General features: G+C 35.1%; 1 protein-coding gene across 5 annotated transcripts in view; it reads right to left on the minus strand.

The window, feature by feature from the left end:
• HMCN1 (hemicentin 1) overlaps positions 1–17,151 on the minus strand; it is a 467,709-nt gene that overhangs the window by 123,020 nt on the left and 327,538 nt on the right. For all 5 annotated transcript variants that reach the window (XM_026509232.4, XM_044387879.3, XM_044387878.3 and 2 more), the window contains exons 47-49: positions 13,241–13,354; positions 12,589–12,675; positions 2,278–2,469 (exon numbers count right to left, since the gene is read on the minus strand). In XM_026509232.4, the coding sequence (XP_026365017.3) occupies positions 2,278–2,469; positions 12,589–12,675; positions 13,241–13,354 (393 nt within the window). The remainder of the gene's footprint in view (positions 1–2,277; positions 2,470–12,588; positions 12,676–13,240; positions 13,355–17,151) is intronic.

The raw sequence follows: 17,151 nt of genomic DNA on the forward strand, positions 1-17,151 counted from the left end.
CTGAATTAAAGGAAGGCATAAAGAGGGAGGAGTGACTACAGAAAAATTTAGAAAGTCAATTGGTAGGACTTGATGATAGAATTTGGGGGCTAAGGAAAACCAAAGTCAAAGATGACTGCTAGTTTTCTTGCTTGGGAATGTAGGTAAACTACAGTGAAGCAATATAAATAGAAAATATGGAAAGATTTGCTCATTTTGCAGGGGAAGATGGTTTGTTCAGTTCTGAGTATCTTGAATTTAAAGTGCTCATGAGAATTCCAGCTAGAAATGTCCAACGAGCAACTGTATATAGAAATCCAAACTTGGGAGAAAGATCTGGTTTACAGGTATGGATTTAAAAATTAACCAGTCTATAGGAGATAATAATTAAATCTCTGTGAATTAAGCTTATTATTTGAAGACAATATCTAGAGTAAAATAAGCAGTGAAGTAAGGACAAAATGCTAAGGTACCTAGTGTTTGAGGGATGGATTATGGAAAAGTCCATAAAAGAGAGAGAAAAGGAGCAACCAAAAGTGTGCAAGGATAATAAGAGAAGAACACTGTCAAGGAAAAAGTAATAAATAATGTCTACATTAAGAAAGGACTGAGAAATATTAATTGGATCAAGCAACAGGAACATCTTTGATACAACAGCATGAAGCATGGCATGGGGAAAAGCCCATTTTAGTGGGACAAGAAGTATAGACGGAATGGTTACAACATGAAGTGATGGAGACAGAAGAAGGTGAAGCTGTAGGTAAGGTGGATGGTGAGAATGACTGACATACCAGTGATACAGGGTTAGGGACAGTAGTAACTGTGAACAAGAACTCATCCTCTGGGAAAAGTAAGGGTAAAGACCCTGAATTATGGCTGAGTAGACTGCAAGTTGCAAATGCACACACTTAAACAGCCTCAACTTTATGAAGATGGTGGAAAAGAAGTCTGATTCAGATCCTTCAGTCTCAATGAATGAGGGAGAATGACAAGAAACAGGGAAGTAACTAGGAAGTGGGGATTGGAGGGTGTAGTCAGCATGACTTGGGATACTTGGGATAAAGAATAATTATCTTCACTGGAGTGAGCTTCAGGAAGCTAGTGTCTCTTAGGAAGAGTCAGATTTCAATTACAGCAAGGAGCTGGAGAGAATACTAAAACAGGTTTCCAGAGAGGACAGAGTATAGGATTTGGACATGAGTTAGTATTGGGAAGTGAATCAGTGGTGTAAGGAAGGAGGCATGAGGAACTTAAAGCTCTAAGAGAAGCAGTAAATGAGCTGCAGAAGAGGAGAGGAAATCCAGGGCTGAGCATTTGCCTTTCATACACTGAAGGGTGTGAGGGAGCACAGGCGTCTTAGTAGGCAACTGGCTCATGAACTCCCATTCATACTTACCCATTATCTCTTATTCAGTGCTCTGTCAGGGGCTGGGGCTAAATCCTTTACAAGGTAAAGGGGTTCTGCTTTTTGGAGTTTATTTTTTATATATTATCTATATATACTATTCATTTGACACTTACACATTTTCCATTATTTTAATTTTTCTTGCACACATCTCTCTTCTACTTAATTAGACTGTAAGCTACCTGAGGACAGTATCTTATATGGCAGGTTCCTACGTGTAGGACTATGTATCCCCAAAAGAGTCTGGGCAATATCTACAAAAACAAATAAACAGAAATTGCAAAACACTGCATACTCAAATGTAGGTCAGTTGATTCTAGTAGAATGAAAAGTATTTTGATATTAGTAATTAAATATAATATGCTTAGGTGGTGCATTTTAAATTTCAGGATATGAGCAGAAATTAAATATCTATTTTAATGTCATGCCTGAGACATAAGCATAACTTTGATGTTGCAAGAACTGTATGTACAGCTATTTCATAATTCTTAGTCCACAAAGACTATAATATGGACAACTACCAATAACTGTACCATAAAGAAAGAATAAAATACATCAGATTGAGCCCCTCATACTGTTGACCTGTTTCTCTTTGACGAGCATACATTTACCTTTTACCACTGCTTTTTTAACATCTGTCTTATTCACAGTTGTGTCTCTAGCACTAAACACAGTTCCTGGAACGTAGGTGGTATTATTCCAAATGTAACGAATAAATTTATAAATGAATGAATGAATTAAAGAAAAACAGCAAATGTACACAAGCACTAGTCCTCCTTAAATAATGAAATTCTATGGCAGAAACATTAAAAAGAAAAAGAAAAAGAAAAGAAGGTAATTCAGCAGACAGTCATGTCTGATTCTTCAAGATTTGAGGCAATGCTTGTACATACCCAACACATTAAGACTGAAACTTTTGCTCTTGTCACCGGCTGTATTGGAAGCCAAACATGCATATCTTCCAGTATGTGACACTTGGGCATTGATAATTTTAAGAAAACGGCCACCAGACATAATGTGATGGGTGTCATCTTCTTGCAAGAGCTGTCCATCTTTGTGCCATGTAATTTCTGGTACTGGAGTCCCTGTAACAAAAAGCCATTTCTCAGAGATGGCTAATAATTACATGCCTACAAATGATGACAAAAAGAAGGCATGTTCACTCATTTTCCTTTTAAGTATCACAGTTGTAAAACAATGTAGTAACCATACATCTTAAAATAAATTTCTAAACATAATTTATAATAACAACCATGCCATAATTTTTAAAATTTATAGATTACAAGCTACTTTCAAGTGAAGATTAGTTTGGTCTATAAATGAAAAATTCCAAATTAACCTTTGTGTTTAATTAAATAGTAAAATATACTTTTAAAAAACGGGACATGCATTTTTATTAAAATTATTACTCACAAATACTTCTGCATTCATATTAAATTTTTAAAGGTTTTATATTTTGAAAGGAAGCTATGAAAAAGGAAAAACCTTGAATTAAACAATTCAACAGATACTTTCAGTTTCTAGCATGCATATATAATAGGTAAATAGAGATATAAATATAGTAATAATTCCTTTAATATATAGCCTATGGAGAAAGATATTTTTGTTTTAATATGAGATTTACATTTAATATTAATTTTTAAGTTGTTCAAATAATTAAAAAAATTTAAAACCATAAAAGCAAGTTCTGCTAGAAAAAATGCTAGGATAATATATTAAAATTGGAAGTCTTGGCCATCAACCATGGAGCCTGTTCTATAGCCCTACCCAGGTAGGGAAGCAAATTTGCAGGCCTGCCCAACTGCTGAAATATAGCACCCAGTCCCACCTGATGAGGAAGCCTAACCAGAGAATCCAGGCAACCATAGAGCCTATCCTACAGCTGCACTCAGTCAAGAAACCTAGTGAGCAGTACTATCCAACTGTTTCCAGCCAACATTAATCCCTCCCTGCTAACCTCAGATTTCAGGCAGTGGCCTTAACTAAACAGAGAGCCTAGGAGCAAGCCCCATCTGTAAGGATGCTACCAGATGACCCCTACAGAACACCAAGCTGCACTGACTAATGAATGACTGTCTTTGCCAAAGTGAACCTATAAAGACTAGAAGAGGAGATCCCTTACTCAAATCTGCAGATATCAATGCAAGGTATCAGGTAAAAAAAAAGACACCATCAAAGGAAACTAATTAAACTCCAATAATGACCCCAAAGAAATGGAAATCTGTGAACTAACTGTCCGACAAAGAATTCAGAATAATCCTCTCAAAGAAGTTTGGTGAATTAGAAGAATACAGACAACTAAACAAAATTAAGAAAATGGTGTATGAATAAAGAAAGAGAAACCATCAAAACAAACAAACAGAATTCCCAGAGCCGAAGAATACAGTGATTGACCTAAAGAATTCAATAGAGAGCTTCAACAGCAGACTCAACTAAGAAGAAAAAAAGTATTAGTGAGCTAGAGGATAGGTCATTAAAATGATCCAGTTGGAAGAGGAAAGAAAGAAAGAAAGAAAGAAAGAGAAAAGAAAAAGAAGAGAAGAGAAAAAAGAAAAAGAAAAAAATAGTAAAGAAAGCCTGTAAGGGGCGCCTGGGTGGCACAGTGGTTAAGCATCTGCCTTAGGCTCAGGGCGTGATCCCGGTGTTGTGGGATCGAGCCCCACATCGGGCTCTTCCGCTGTGAGCCTGCTTCTTCCTCTCCCACTCCCCCTGCTTGTGTTCCCTCTCTCGCTGGCTGTCTATCTCTGTTGAATAAATAAATAAAATCTTAAAAAAAAAAAGAAAGCCTGTAAGATTTATGGAATACTATCAACAGAAACAATATACATACACATTATGGGAATCCTAGAAGGACAAGAGATAGAGAAAAGGACAGAAAATATATTTATAGTAATAATGGCTAAAAACTTCCCAAACATAGGGAGAGAAATGGACATCCAGATTCATGAGGCCCAAAGGACCCCAAATTGGTTGAACTTGAAAAAGGCCACACTGAGACACATTATAATTATATTTTCAAAAGTCAAAGACAAAGGCAGAATTTGAAAGTAGCAAGAGAAAAGTGTATTACATACAAGGGAACCCCCATAAGACTTTAGGCTGATTTTTCAAAAATAAGGCCTACTTTGTATGCCAGGAAAGAATAGGATAATATATTCAACATATTAAAAGAAAAAGGAACTTTCAACCAAGAATACTATAGCTGGCAAAGTAGGGGGGAAAGACAAAGATTTTCCTGAACAAACAAAAGCTGAGGGAGTTCATCATCACTAGACCCGCCTTACAAGAAATGTTAAGGACATTCTCAAGTGGAAATACAAGGACAATAATTAATGTTGAAAAACATGAATGTTTGTATAAAATTCACTGGTAATGGTAAATATGTAGTTAAACTCATATTCTCTGTTATTGTAATGGTGGTGTGTAATTCACTTAAAACTCTAGTTTAAAAGTTAGAAAGTAAATGTATTTAAAATAACCATAACTGCAATAATTTGTTATTGGATACATGTAAAAAATATAAAAACTGTCACATCAATAACTAAAATGTGAGGGAGAGAAGTAAAAATGTAAAATTTATGTATACTATCAGAGTAAAGTTATCAGCCTCAAATAAGATATAAGATATTTTATGTAAGCTTCATGGCAAAGAAAAACCTATACTAGTTACACAAAAGATTATGACAGAGTCGAAGCATACTGCTACTAAAAAGTCATCAAATCACAAAAGGAGAAAGCAAGAGAAGGGGCAAGGCATAAAGGATCTACAAAACAATCAGAAAATAATGAACAAAGGCAATAGTAAGTCCTTACCTATCAATAATTACTTTAACAGAAAAGGATTAAATTCTCCAATCAAAAGACAGAGAATGACTGAATGCATTAAAAAAAAAAAAACAAGATTCACTAATATGCTGCCTATAAGAGAGTCACTTTAGCTTCAACGATATACATAGACTGAGAGTGAAGGGATGTAAAAACATATTTCAAGCAAATGGCTCCCAAAAGAGAGCAGGAATAGCTGCATTTATTTCAGACAAAATAAACGTTAAGCAAAAAATCGTCAAAAGAGACAAAGAAGGACATTATGCAATGATAAAAGGGCCAATCCTCAAGAAGACATAATAAATGCAAATATTTATGCATCCAACATTGGAGCAACTAAACATGTAAAACAAATACTAACAGAACTAACGGAAGAAATAAACAGCAATACAATGGCAGTTGGGAACCTCAATACCCACTCTCAACAATGGAAAAATCATCCAGACAAGAATCTATAAAAAAACCCAGAGGATTTGAACAACCATACCGACCAAATAGACCTAACAGACATATACAAAACATTCTATCCAACAATGGCAGAATACACATTCTTTTCAAGCACACATAGAACATTATCTAGATACATTATATGTTAGACCACAGAAAAAGTCTTAACAAATTTAAGATGATTAAAAGATATAGGGTATCTTTTCTTATCACAATGGTAAAAAAGTACAATTCAAAGCAGGAGGAAAGCTGGAAAATTCACAAATACATGGGAATTAAACAATACACTTTTGAACAACCAATGGATAAAAGAGGAAATCTAAAGGGAAATGAAAAAGTACCTTAGGACAAATTTAAATGGAAACACAAAATTCCAAAATTTATAGTTTGCAGCAAATGTAGTTTTAAGATGGAAGATTATATTAAAAACTGCATACATAGAAAAAAGAAAGATCTCAAATAAACAACTTAACTTTACACACCTCAAGGAACCAGGGGGAAAAAAAAGTACAAACTACAACCAAAGTTAGCAGAAGGAAGGAAATAATAAAGATTAGAACAGAACTAAATGAAGAACAGGAAAACAAGAGAATAGAAAAGATCAAACAAAATTAAGAACTGGTTTTTTGGAGAGATAAACAAAATTGAGAAGTGTTTAGCTCAACTAAGAATGATAGAGAGAAGATGCAAATAAATAAAATTATAAATGAAAGAGAAGACATTACAACTGATACCATAGAAATACAAAGGACTGTAAGAGAGTACTATTAATATTATAGCCAACAAATTTGACCACCTAGAGGAAATGAATAAATTCATGAAATCATAGAATCTGTGATGACTATTGAACAGGCTAATAATTAGTAAGGAGACAGACTTCATAGTCAAAAATCTCACAACAAAGAAAAGCAGAGGATCAGATGGTTTTACTGGTGAATTTTACCAAACATTTAAAGAAGAATTAACAGCAATTCTTCTGAAACTCTCAAAAAATTGAAGACTTGGAAATATACCCAAACCATTTTACAAGGCCAGCACTACCTTGATACCAACACCTGGTAAGGACACCAAAGAAAAAAAAAAAACTACAGGCCAATATTCTTGAATAATATAGATGCAAAAAAAAAAAATTCTCAACAAAATACTAGCAAACTGAATTCAATGTGAAATTAAAAGGAATGTACACCATAATCAAGTCAGCTTCATCCCTGAGATGCAAAAATGGTTTGACATATACAAATCAATAAATATAATACATCACATTAATAAAGGATAAAAATTAATGCTAGGGGTGCCTGGGTGGCATAGCGGTTAAGCGTCTGCCTTCGGCTCAGGGCGTGATCCCGGCGATCTGGGATCGAGCCCCACATCAGGCTCTTCTGCTATGAGCCTGCTTCTTCCTCTCCCACTCCCCCTGCTTGTGTTCCCTCTCTCGCTGGCTGTCTCTATCTCTGTCGAATACATAAATAAAATCTTTAAAAAAAAATTATATGCTAATCCAGCTACATGCAAAAGAATGAAACTGGACCAGTTTCTTACACCATAAACACAAATAAATTCAAAATGGATTAAAGACCTAAATGTGAGACCTGAAACCATAATACTTCTAGGAAAAAAACATGGGCAGTAATTTCTTTGACATCAGTCATAGAAACATTTTTCTAGATATGTCTCCTCAGGCAAAGGAAACAAAAGCAAAATTAAACTATTGGAACTACACCAAAATAAAAAGCTTTTGCACAGTGAAGGAAATCATCAACAAAACAAAAAGACAACCTACTGAATGGGACAAGATACTTGTGAATGATATGCCCGAGAAGGAGTTATTGTCCAAAATATATAAAGAATGTATACAACTCAACACCCCTCAAAACAAATAATCCAATTAAAAAATGGTCAGAGGACATGAATAGACACTTTTCCAAAGAAGACAAACAGATGACCAATAGACACGTGAAAAGATGCAACATCACTAATCATCAAGGAAATGCAAATCAAAACCACAAAAGATACTACTTCACACCTGTTAAAATGGCTAAAACCAAAAACACAAGAAACAGTGTTGGCAAGGATGTAGAGTAAAAGGAACCCTCATGCACTTATCAGAGGGAAAAAGGAGCCCTCGTGCACTGGTGCAGCCAGTGTGGAAAACAGTATGAGTTTTCTCAAAAAATAAAAAAATAGAATTATCTTATGATCTAGTAATTCCACTAGTGGGTATTTACCCAAAGAAAACAAAAAGGCTAATTCAAAAAAATATATGCACACCCATGTTCATTGTAGCATTATTTACAATAGCCAAGGTATGGAAATGACCCAAGTGTTCATCCATAGATGAAGGGATAAAGAAGATGTGATATAGCTATACACAATGGAATACTACTCAGCCATAAAAAAGAATTAAACCTTGCCATTTGCAACAACATGGATAGATCTAAGTAAAATAAGTCAGTCAGAGAGAGACAAATACCATATAATTTCATTCATATGTGGAATTTAAGAAATAAAACAAATGAACAAAGAAAAAAGAGACAAACCAAAACACAGACTATTAAATACAGAAAACTGGTGGTTGTCAGAGGGTAGGTTAGTAGGGTAATAGGTGAAATAGGTGAAGGGGATTAAGAGCACACTTATCATGACGAGCACTGAGTAAGGTACAGAATTACTGAATCACTATATTGTACACCTGAAACTAATAGCACCGTATATTCATTGAAACTAGATAAAAAATCATATACTCATTTCAATAGATGCAGAAAAAGCATCTGACAAAATTAAACATCCATTCATGATAAAAACTCTCAATAAATTGCATATAGAAGGAACATTCCTCAACATAATAAAAGCAATACCTGACAATCCACAGCTAACATTATACTCGGTGGTAAAAGATTGCTTGCTTTTCCTTTAAGATCAATATGAAGGCGCCCACTCTCATCATTTGTATTCAACGTAGTAGTACTGGAAGTCCTAGCTAGAACAGTTTGATTCATCAGGCAAGAAAAGAAAAGAAAAGAAAAGAAAAGAAAAGAAAAGAAAAGAAAAGAAGAGAGAGAAGAGAAGAGAAGAGAAGAGAAGAGAAGAGAAGAGGAAAGAAGAAAGAAATGCATCAGAGTCAGAAAGGGAGAATTAAAATTGCCTCTATTTGCAGATGACATGTTTTTATATATAAAAAGTTCTAAAGATAACTGGATGATGGACATTAAGGAGGGCAGGTGATGTAATGAGCATTGAGTATTATATAAGACTGATGGGGGCGCCTGGGTGGCACAGCGGTTGAGCGTCTGCCTTCGGCTCAGGGCGTGGTCCCGGCGTTATGGGATCGAGCCCCACATCAGGCTCTTCCGCTATGAGCCTGCTTCTTCCTCTCCCACTCCCCCTGCTTGTGTTTCCTCTCTCGCTGGCTGTCTCTCTCTCTGTCGAATAAATAAATAATATCTTAAAAAAAAAAAAAAAAGACTGATGAATCATTGAACTCTACCTCTGAAACTAATAATAAACTATATGTTAATTAATTGAATTTAAACAAAATATATATACATAAAAGGAAGGAAGGAAGGAAGGGAGGAAGGAAAGAAGGAAGGAAGGAAAGAAGGAAGGAAGGAAAGAAGGAAGGAAAAGAAAGAAAGAAAGAAAAGAAAGAAAGAAAGAAAGAAAGAAAGAAAGAAAGAAAGAAAGAAAGAAAGAGAAAGAAAGAAAGGCAAATGACCACTTGCTAGAACCTTCATATCTGAGAATTAATAGAAGTCCTGGATTCAAAGAAAGTGCTAGGTCTGGAAGGAAGGCTACTTACTGTATCTCTGTCTAGTTTGTTTCACCAGGAGTATAAGTTCCATGAGGGCTGGGATTTTATCTGCTTTGTTCACTACTGTATGCCCCACATATTAAATCAAATAAATGTTTTTCAAATGAATGAACAAATAAAAAAAAAGGCTCCACCAAAAACCTGTTAGATCTAAGTAATGGATTCAGTAAAGCTTCAGGATACAAAATAAACATACAAAAATCACCAGCATTTCTATACACTAATAACAGATTATTTGAAAAATAAATAAAGAAAACAATAATATACTTAGGAATAAATCTAACCAAGGAGGTGAAAGTTATTTACACAGAAAACTATAAGACATTGATGAAAGAAGTTGAAAAAGACATGAATAAATGCAAAGATATTCTTCCTATATTCAGAGATTGGAAGAATTAGTATTGTTAAAATGTCCATTTACAGATTCAAAACCATTTATAGATTCAATGTACTCAAAAGCCATTTATAGATTCAATGCACTCAGTATGAAGATTCTAAAGTTCTTTTTTTTTTAAAGAAATAGAAAAAAACAGTCCTAAAATTCATCTGGCCCCAAAAGACTCCAAATAGCCAAAGCAATTCTGAGAAAGAACAAAGATAGGGACATCAAACTTCCTGATTCCAAACTATATTACAAAGCTAAGGTAATCCAAACAGTATGGCATTGGCCTTGAAAAAAGACACATAGACCAATGGAACAGTATTATGAAAAAAGAAATAAACCCATGCATATATGGCCAACTAATATTTGGATAAGAGATCCAAGAATAGTCGATAAAAAAAGATAGTCTCTTTAATAAATGGCATTGGAAAAACTAGTCACATGCAAAAGAATAAAACTAGACCCCTGTCTTATACCACTCACAAAAATTAACTTGAAATGGATTAATGACTTAAATATAAGACTAGAATCATAGGGGCGCCTGGGTGGCTCAGTCGTTAAGCGTGTGCCTTCGGCTCAGGGCGTGATCCCAGGGTCCTGGGATCGAGCCCCACATTAGGCTCCTCTGCTGGGAGCCTGCTTCTTCCTCTCCCACTCCCCCTGCTTGTGTTCCCTCTCTCGCTGGCTGTCCCTCTCTCTCTGCCAAATAAATAAATAGAATCTTTAAAAAAAAAAAAAAAGAAGAAGGAAAGTCTGTCATAAAAAAAAAAGACTGGAATCATAAACTCCTAGAAGAAAGCATAAGGACATCAGTCTGAGAAATGATTTCTTGGATATGACACTAAAAGCACAAGCAAAAATAGTAAAAATAAACAAGTGGGAGTACATGAAACGAAAAAGCTTCTGCCCAGCAAAAGAAATCATCGACAAAATAAAAAGGCAAACTCTGGAAGGGGAGAAAATATTTGTATACCATGTATCTGATAAAGGGTTAATATCCAAACTATATAAAGAACTTAACTCAATAGCAAAAAATCAAATAATATAATTTAAAAATTGGCAAAGGACTAGAATAGACATTTTTCCAAAGAAGACATCCAGATGGCAAACAGGTACATGAACAGGTGCTCAACATCACTATCATTGGAAAATGCAAGTAAAAACCATAAGATATCACCCACACATGTTAGAATGGCTATTCTAAAAAAGACAAGACATAACAAATGTTGGTGAAAATATGGAGAAAAGAGAACCCTCGTGCACTGTTAGTGGGAATGCAAATTGGCATAGCTCCTATGGAAAACAGTAGGGAGATCTCGAAAAATTAAAAATAGAACTACCACGTGATTCAGTAATTCCCTTCTGGGCATATATTCGAAAAGAATGAAATCACTATCTTGAAAAGGTATCTGCACTACGATGTTCACTGCAGCATTATTCAAAATAATTTAAATAGAAAACAACCCAAGTGTCCACTGACAGGTGAATGGATACAAGAAAATACACACACACACACACACACACACACACACACACACACACACGGGAATGTCATTCAGCCATAAAAAAGAAGGAAATCCTCCCATTTGCAACAGCATGGATGGACCTTGAGGGCATTAAGCTAAGTGAAAAAGGCAGAGGAAACAAATACTGTATGATCTCATTTATATATGTGACTTGATAAAATCAAAACTCATAGCAACCAAGAAAAGATTGGTGTTTTCCAGAGACAGAGGAGGGGTGGGGGGGAAATGGCTGAAGGTGCTCAGAAGGTATAAACTTCCAGTTACAAGATAAGTAAGTTCTGGGGCTATAGTGTAGAGCACAGTAACTACAGCTAGCAATACGGTATTATATATTTGAAAGCTGCTAAGAGAATCAATCTTAAAAGTTTTCATCACAAAAAAAAATTATAACTATGTGAGATGATGAATGTTTAAACTTATTGTGGTGCTCATTTTGAAATATAGACATTCATATATATATATAAGAGGTATGTATAATCATTATGTTGTACACCTTAAACTTACACACTGTTCTATGTCAATTATATCTCAATAAAACTAAGAGAAAAATAAAGAAGAAATAACTGAAAACCAAATGCCAATGTAAAAACAAACAAAAAAAACTGGAAGCCTCAAGGGGAGGATGCTGGTCCCAATGTTGTTATTTACCATATCATTTCTAGGGGAAAAAAAGCAGGTTAAGTAATAGCATATAACACATTCTTTCTATCTGCCTTGCTTAAAATAGAAACAGTTCCTTGCTTACTTAATTTTATTGCTCATGCAAGGCATATAAACTATGAAATAAACTAATCAAATCTTCCCTAAAACACTGGCTTTCTATAAAATGTTATGTGCTACTCCCATTGTTATTTTTAAACTCCAAGGCCATCTTTACTAAAAACAAACAAACAAACAAACAAAAAACCTAAAAACAGCTACAAGAACAACAAACCAGATTTGATAATGTCCTCTTAAGATTCACTTACTTTCATTACAATAACACACTGCATCACTGGTAAAGATGGCAAAATTTATCCGTGTAGGAGAGTATTCTTATTTCCACAGAATCTGAGAAATCTCCTCCTACACTTCCACTGGCTCTACTCAACTAGAATTCAATTTCAAATGCTTATTATAGTAGTTTGACTTTTTTCAACTAATTAAGATATATAGTGGAGGCAATAAATAATCAGTGAGTGGAGAACAGCAGAAGTACAAGAGCTAAGTCCCTTACCTGTCACTTCACAAGTCAGTGTAACACTCTGTTTCTCTTTTACCTTCACATTTTCCAATGTATTTTCACCCACAATGCGAGGTGGCACTAAAGAAAAAAAAATTAAATGAAGAAAAAGACAGAAAAAGTAAGCAACAATTCTAAGAGCAGGGGTGTTATTCTATAGGCACCTATGTTTACATTTGTATTAAGTTATAATCTTTAAAATAAACCCCCAAATTATCATCGTTCACTAGCATAACTTCATAAAACTATTTTGATCAATTCTAAGATATAAGATTATATGTCATGAATTCAATTATAATGAATTTTATTGTAGCAGAGGTTATAAAGTCTGGATAAAAATGTCAACAAGTTAATAAGAACATCTATTAGACATTTATTTCTCCCACCGTAACTCTGATAAGTATTCACGTTAAACAAGATATCAGAGTCTGAACAACTGTGAACTGAAAAGACACAGCATTTCAGCCATTTTAATCCAACTGATTACATCCAAATTATTCTAACATTGAATTATTGCCAAGAATGTCAGTCCAGGGGCCAAAGAAAACATAAATGTGAGATCAAGCTGTAGATAAATTTTAACTACATCCAGAATATAGTAAGCCAATTAGATTGTTTTACTAGATATTGAAAATTACAAAAATACCTAATACTGAAAGTCCAAAGATTTTTCTTTCTTCACCAGCTGCATTCCTTACAACACAAGTATACTGGCCAGCATCTTCTATTCTGGTCTGCATCAACCGCAGAGTCCTGCCTCCTGGAGAAGCAAACCAAGATGATTCAAAAAGAAATCTGTAACTTTACAAGTTGGCCAAAAAATGCTCAATTTAGGCAAAATTCAGTCAATATGCTTCAAAGGCCTTTAACATTCATTAGTATCAAGCTTTTAAAAAATCATATGCTTTAAGCCTATATGAAGGAGAAAAGATAATTCAGAAGAATTTTCTGGTTCCATGGCTAAAAAAATAAATACAATGCTAGGTGACAACAAACAAGAAATGGAGTTTCAGAGATGTGATGTTTGAACATAATCTTAACAGGCAAATATATACAAAGATTTATTTATTTATTTGAAAGACAGAGATAGAGAGCATGAGCAGAAGGGGCAGGATGAGGGAGAGAGAATCTCAAGCCGACTCCACACTCAGTGTGGAGCCTGACATGAGGATCGATCTCATGACCCTGAGATCACGACCTGGTCCAAAACTAAGAGTCCGACACCTAAATGACTGCACCACCCAGGTGCCCAAAAAGCAAGTTTATTTTAATACAGAGAAGAGTTGAGAGACACCATTATAGGTAGAGTATGAATATGGATATAGAGTAGAAAGTAGATGTGAGTTTTGTACTTAAAGGAGAGCAGGTGGAGCAAATGCAGAGAGATGAGGCTAGCTGGAGTAATGGCTGGTGGATGGCCAGATTCTGTGGGCCCTTGAATGCTATGCTAAGGAATCTGGCCTTTATGGTGTTCACTAAAAGCTATGGAAGGGTGTAAACAAAAAAAAAGAAAGGTCACGATGTGATTTGTGCTTTAGAAAGACAACTGTGACAGAATGTTTAAGAAAAGATTCCCAGTTTGCCACTGGGCATCTGAAATGGGAATGTGAGAAAGAGGTCTATACCAGCAACCCAGATTGGGATGACATCAGCACAGAAGGAATGGGAGAAACCCTGAAGACCAACTACTGGTTTTCATGGAATCCTAGAATTATTTAGATCAAAGTCCCCTTTGGGGACGGGTAGGGGGGTCCCCTTGATTCGCTCATGCATATCTGCTTTTTTACTTTTTATATTTTGAACTTCTGTGTAATGAAGGTTGCCCTACTACATCCAAGAAATGCTTGTAGACTGAGAGGGCAACTCTGATATGCTGAAGGGTGGAATTTGGAAAGAAACTCCATTGAAGGACAAAGAGGAGGCAGCAAATGGGACTGAAACAGCCTGCAGAGGACGTGCGGGCACAGAGAGAGTCTTTGAGACCATTTGAGAAGTCAATTCTCAGAAAAAAAAGCAAATCCTGTCTTAGATTTCCTAATACTTTTCTATCTGGTGTATTTTTGCTTTGTACACTGAATTGGAACTAAAACAACTGAAATGGTTAAACATGAAATTTTCATGTGACTATTCACCTGGCTCTGGATTCATCAGGAATGTCCATCTGCTTTCTGTTTTTATAAACACAACAAGCTGTCACTGAGCTTTTCCTAGAAGCAACCTCCCATCTTCAACTGTTTGAAAGGTGAACTCAGTAGTAACTTATTTACATAAACAAAGCTGATTACCAGAATTCAATCTTTTTCTTCCCCAACTGAATTTAAATAAGGAAAGTTAAATACAGAAATTATCTAAACATGTCAAAAAACTTGTGTTAATTAGGCAAGGATTCAAGCATTCACTGCTTCTTCAGGTTAGTGAGACCATAATATGATTCCAGTTGAGAGATCTTAGATCAGTACAGCTGTTATGAGTTACTGCTAGCTCTGCAAACCTCAGCCTCCTGTCTCATGATCTTTCTCTTGTTTTCTGGTCCTCTCACTTAATCCAGTGAAAAACAACAACAAAAGGATCTGACAGTAAGTTATACTTAAATGGAGATGTTTCTTGTATCTGTTAAATTCTTATAGCAGCTATCTGTTCTTGGCACACAACTTCATAACAAGGACAGGGTCTTCACAAAAATACTGCTTTCAGAAAATCTGTACTTAAGGTCTCAGGAGAACGAATCTTAATGGAATAGAAGTGTGCAGCAGACCAATGACCAAGCAAGTCATATGCCATTCATCTGATTCTCATTCATCTATTGCACAATACACATGTTCAGACTGTAAAACTGAATGACTCCTTTGGCACCGTCACAAGGTCAAATAGTTTTAATGTGTTCACTCAGGGATCTCCAGCTGCTAGTCAAGCAAAACAAAACTAAATAAAACCAAAACACCACTCCCGTAAATCTATAATAAGCCAGAGTTCATCACTCTTTGTGATAGCAGTACATCACTTCTATCTTGCCTCTTTCATTTCCAGGAGCCCTGATGTAGCTATTATATTTAAAAAGAGTACTACTTTTTCAGTGATTAAGAATTTTTTTAAAAAAAAAGCCAAAAATATGAGGATAATTTCAAGACAGGAAGATAATGGGTTCAGGTTTTTGGTAACCAAGTTGTAATAAAACCTTTGCTATTAGTATGCATTTCCTAAGATCAACAGAGACTGGGACACCTACGCAAAGGAAAACAATGTAGTAAGGAAACAGGAAAACATCCCAGGACGGGGACACCTAAACTTTTTACCGGGTTGTCTATGGCAATAGCAGACATGTACTGGATGCTTACCATATAAGCAGGAGCTGTGTTAACTGCTTTATGTACATACACAGACCCATTTCATCTTTACAAAAACCCTAAGAGGTAAATACTATTAATACCTTCACTTTATAAGTGAAAAGATGGAAGTTAGCAAAGTTAAGTAACTTGCTGGAGATCATGAATCTAGTGAGAATTATAGGCAATAAATATAATAATTATAGCAATATATATATTCTTTATCAAGCTCCTATCATTTATAGACCATCTTGAAAAAACAGAGGGACCTTAGGATATTTAGACCTAATTCAAACACTAGGAAAGGATCTTTTGTGAAAAAGCCTTCAAACGTGGAAATTTAAATTTTGAACAAATTTAGAAGTAGGAGGTCACTCTTAAAAATAGTTCATCTTGACTTTAAACAATATAAATATTTTTTGAGCTGCTTATATTCAGACCCAAATCTGTCCCTAAAATCTTCCATACACTGGCATTGCTTTTAACCTTTGGAATAGACAGAACCAATGTAATCCTTTTCTGCGGCATGGTTCTTCAAGTATTTAAATTTAATTTTCACTACGTAACCATAAGGTTACTTACAGTTTATTTTTCCAGGTTAAATACAATCAGAATTTACCATCATGGTTACTCTTCTTTGAAAATATTGTCAATAAATCCTTCCTCTAGTCTTTCTAATGAGTAAGTCAGGATACACTTGGTCTCATCCTTATTTTATTGATTAAAATATATTTTATTAATGTGGTGAAATATTGCATTTATTTCCTTGATAACCACATTACACTGTTAATGCATACTGAATTGCAAACATAATTCAGAGATCTTATATGAAGAATTCTGAAGCTATATGTCACCCAAATTTTCATCATTTTTTTTAAGATTTATTTATTTATTTTAGAGACAGAGGGATAGAGAGCAAATAGAGGGAGGAGCAGAGGGAGAGACAGTGGGAGAGAAGCAGACTCCCCGCTCAGCGTGGAACCCAATGTAGGGCTCGATCTCACAACCGTGAGATCATGACCTGAGAGGAAATCAAGAGTGGGAGGCTTAATCACTGAGCCACCCAGGCGCCCCTCATCATTTTTTTTTTAAAACGTTAAGTGCAGGAGTTTATTTGACTTTCATTGTCTTAGGTTTAACTCAAACATTCCAGGGTGAGGTGTGTTTGAATTCAGATGCCTTCATTCAACACATTAGGTATTCTTCTAAGTGTCTAAGCCTTTTACTAACCACA

This window comes from Ursus arctos, unplaced genomic scaffold (assembly GCF_023065955.2).
Source record: "Ursus arctos isolate Adak ecotype North America unplaced genomic scaffold, UrsArc2.0 scaffold_2, whole genome shotgun sequence".
Taxonomy (NCBI): Eukaryota; Metazoa; Chordata; class Mammalia; order Carnivora; family Ursidae; genus Ursus; species Ursus arctos.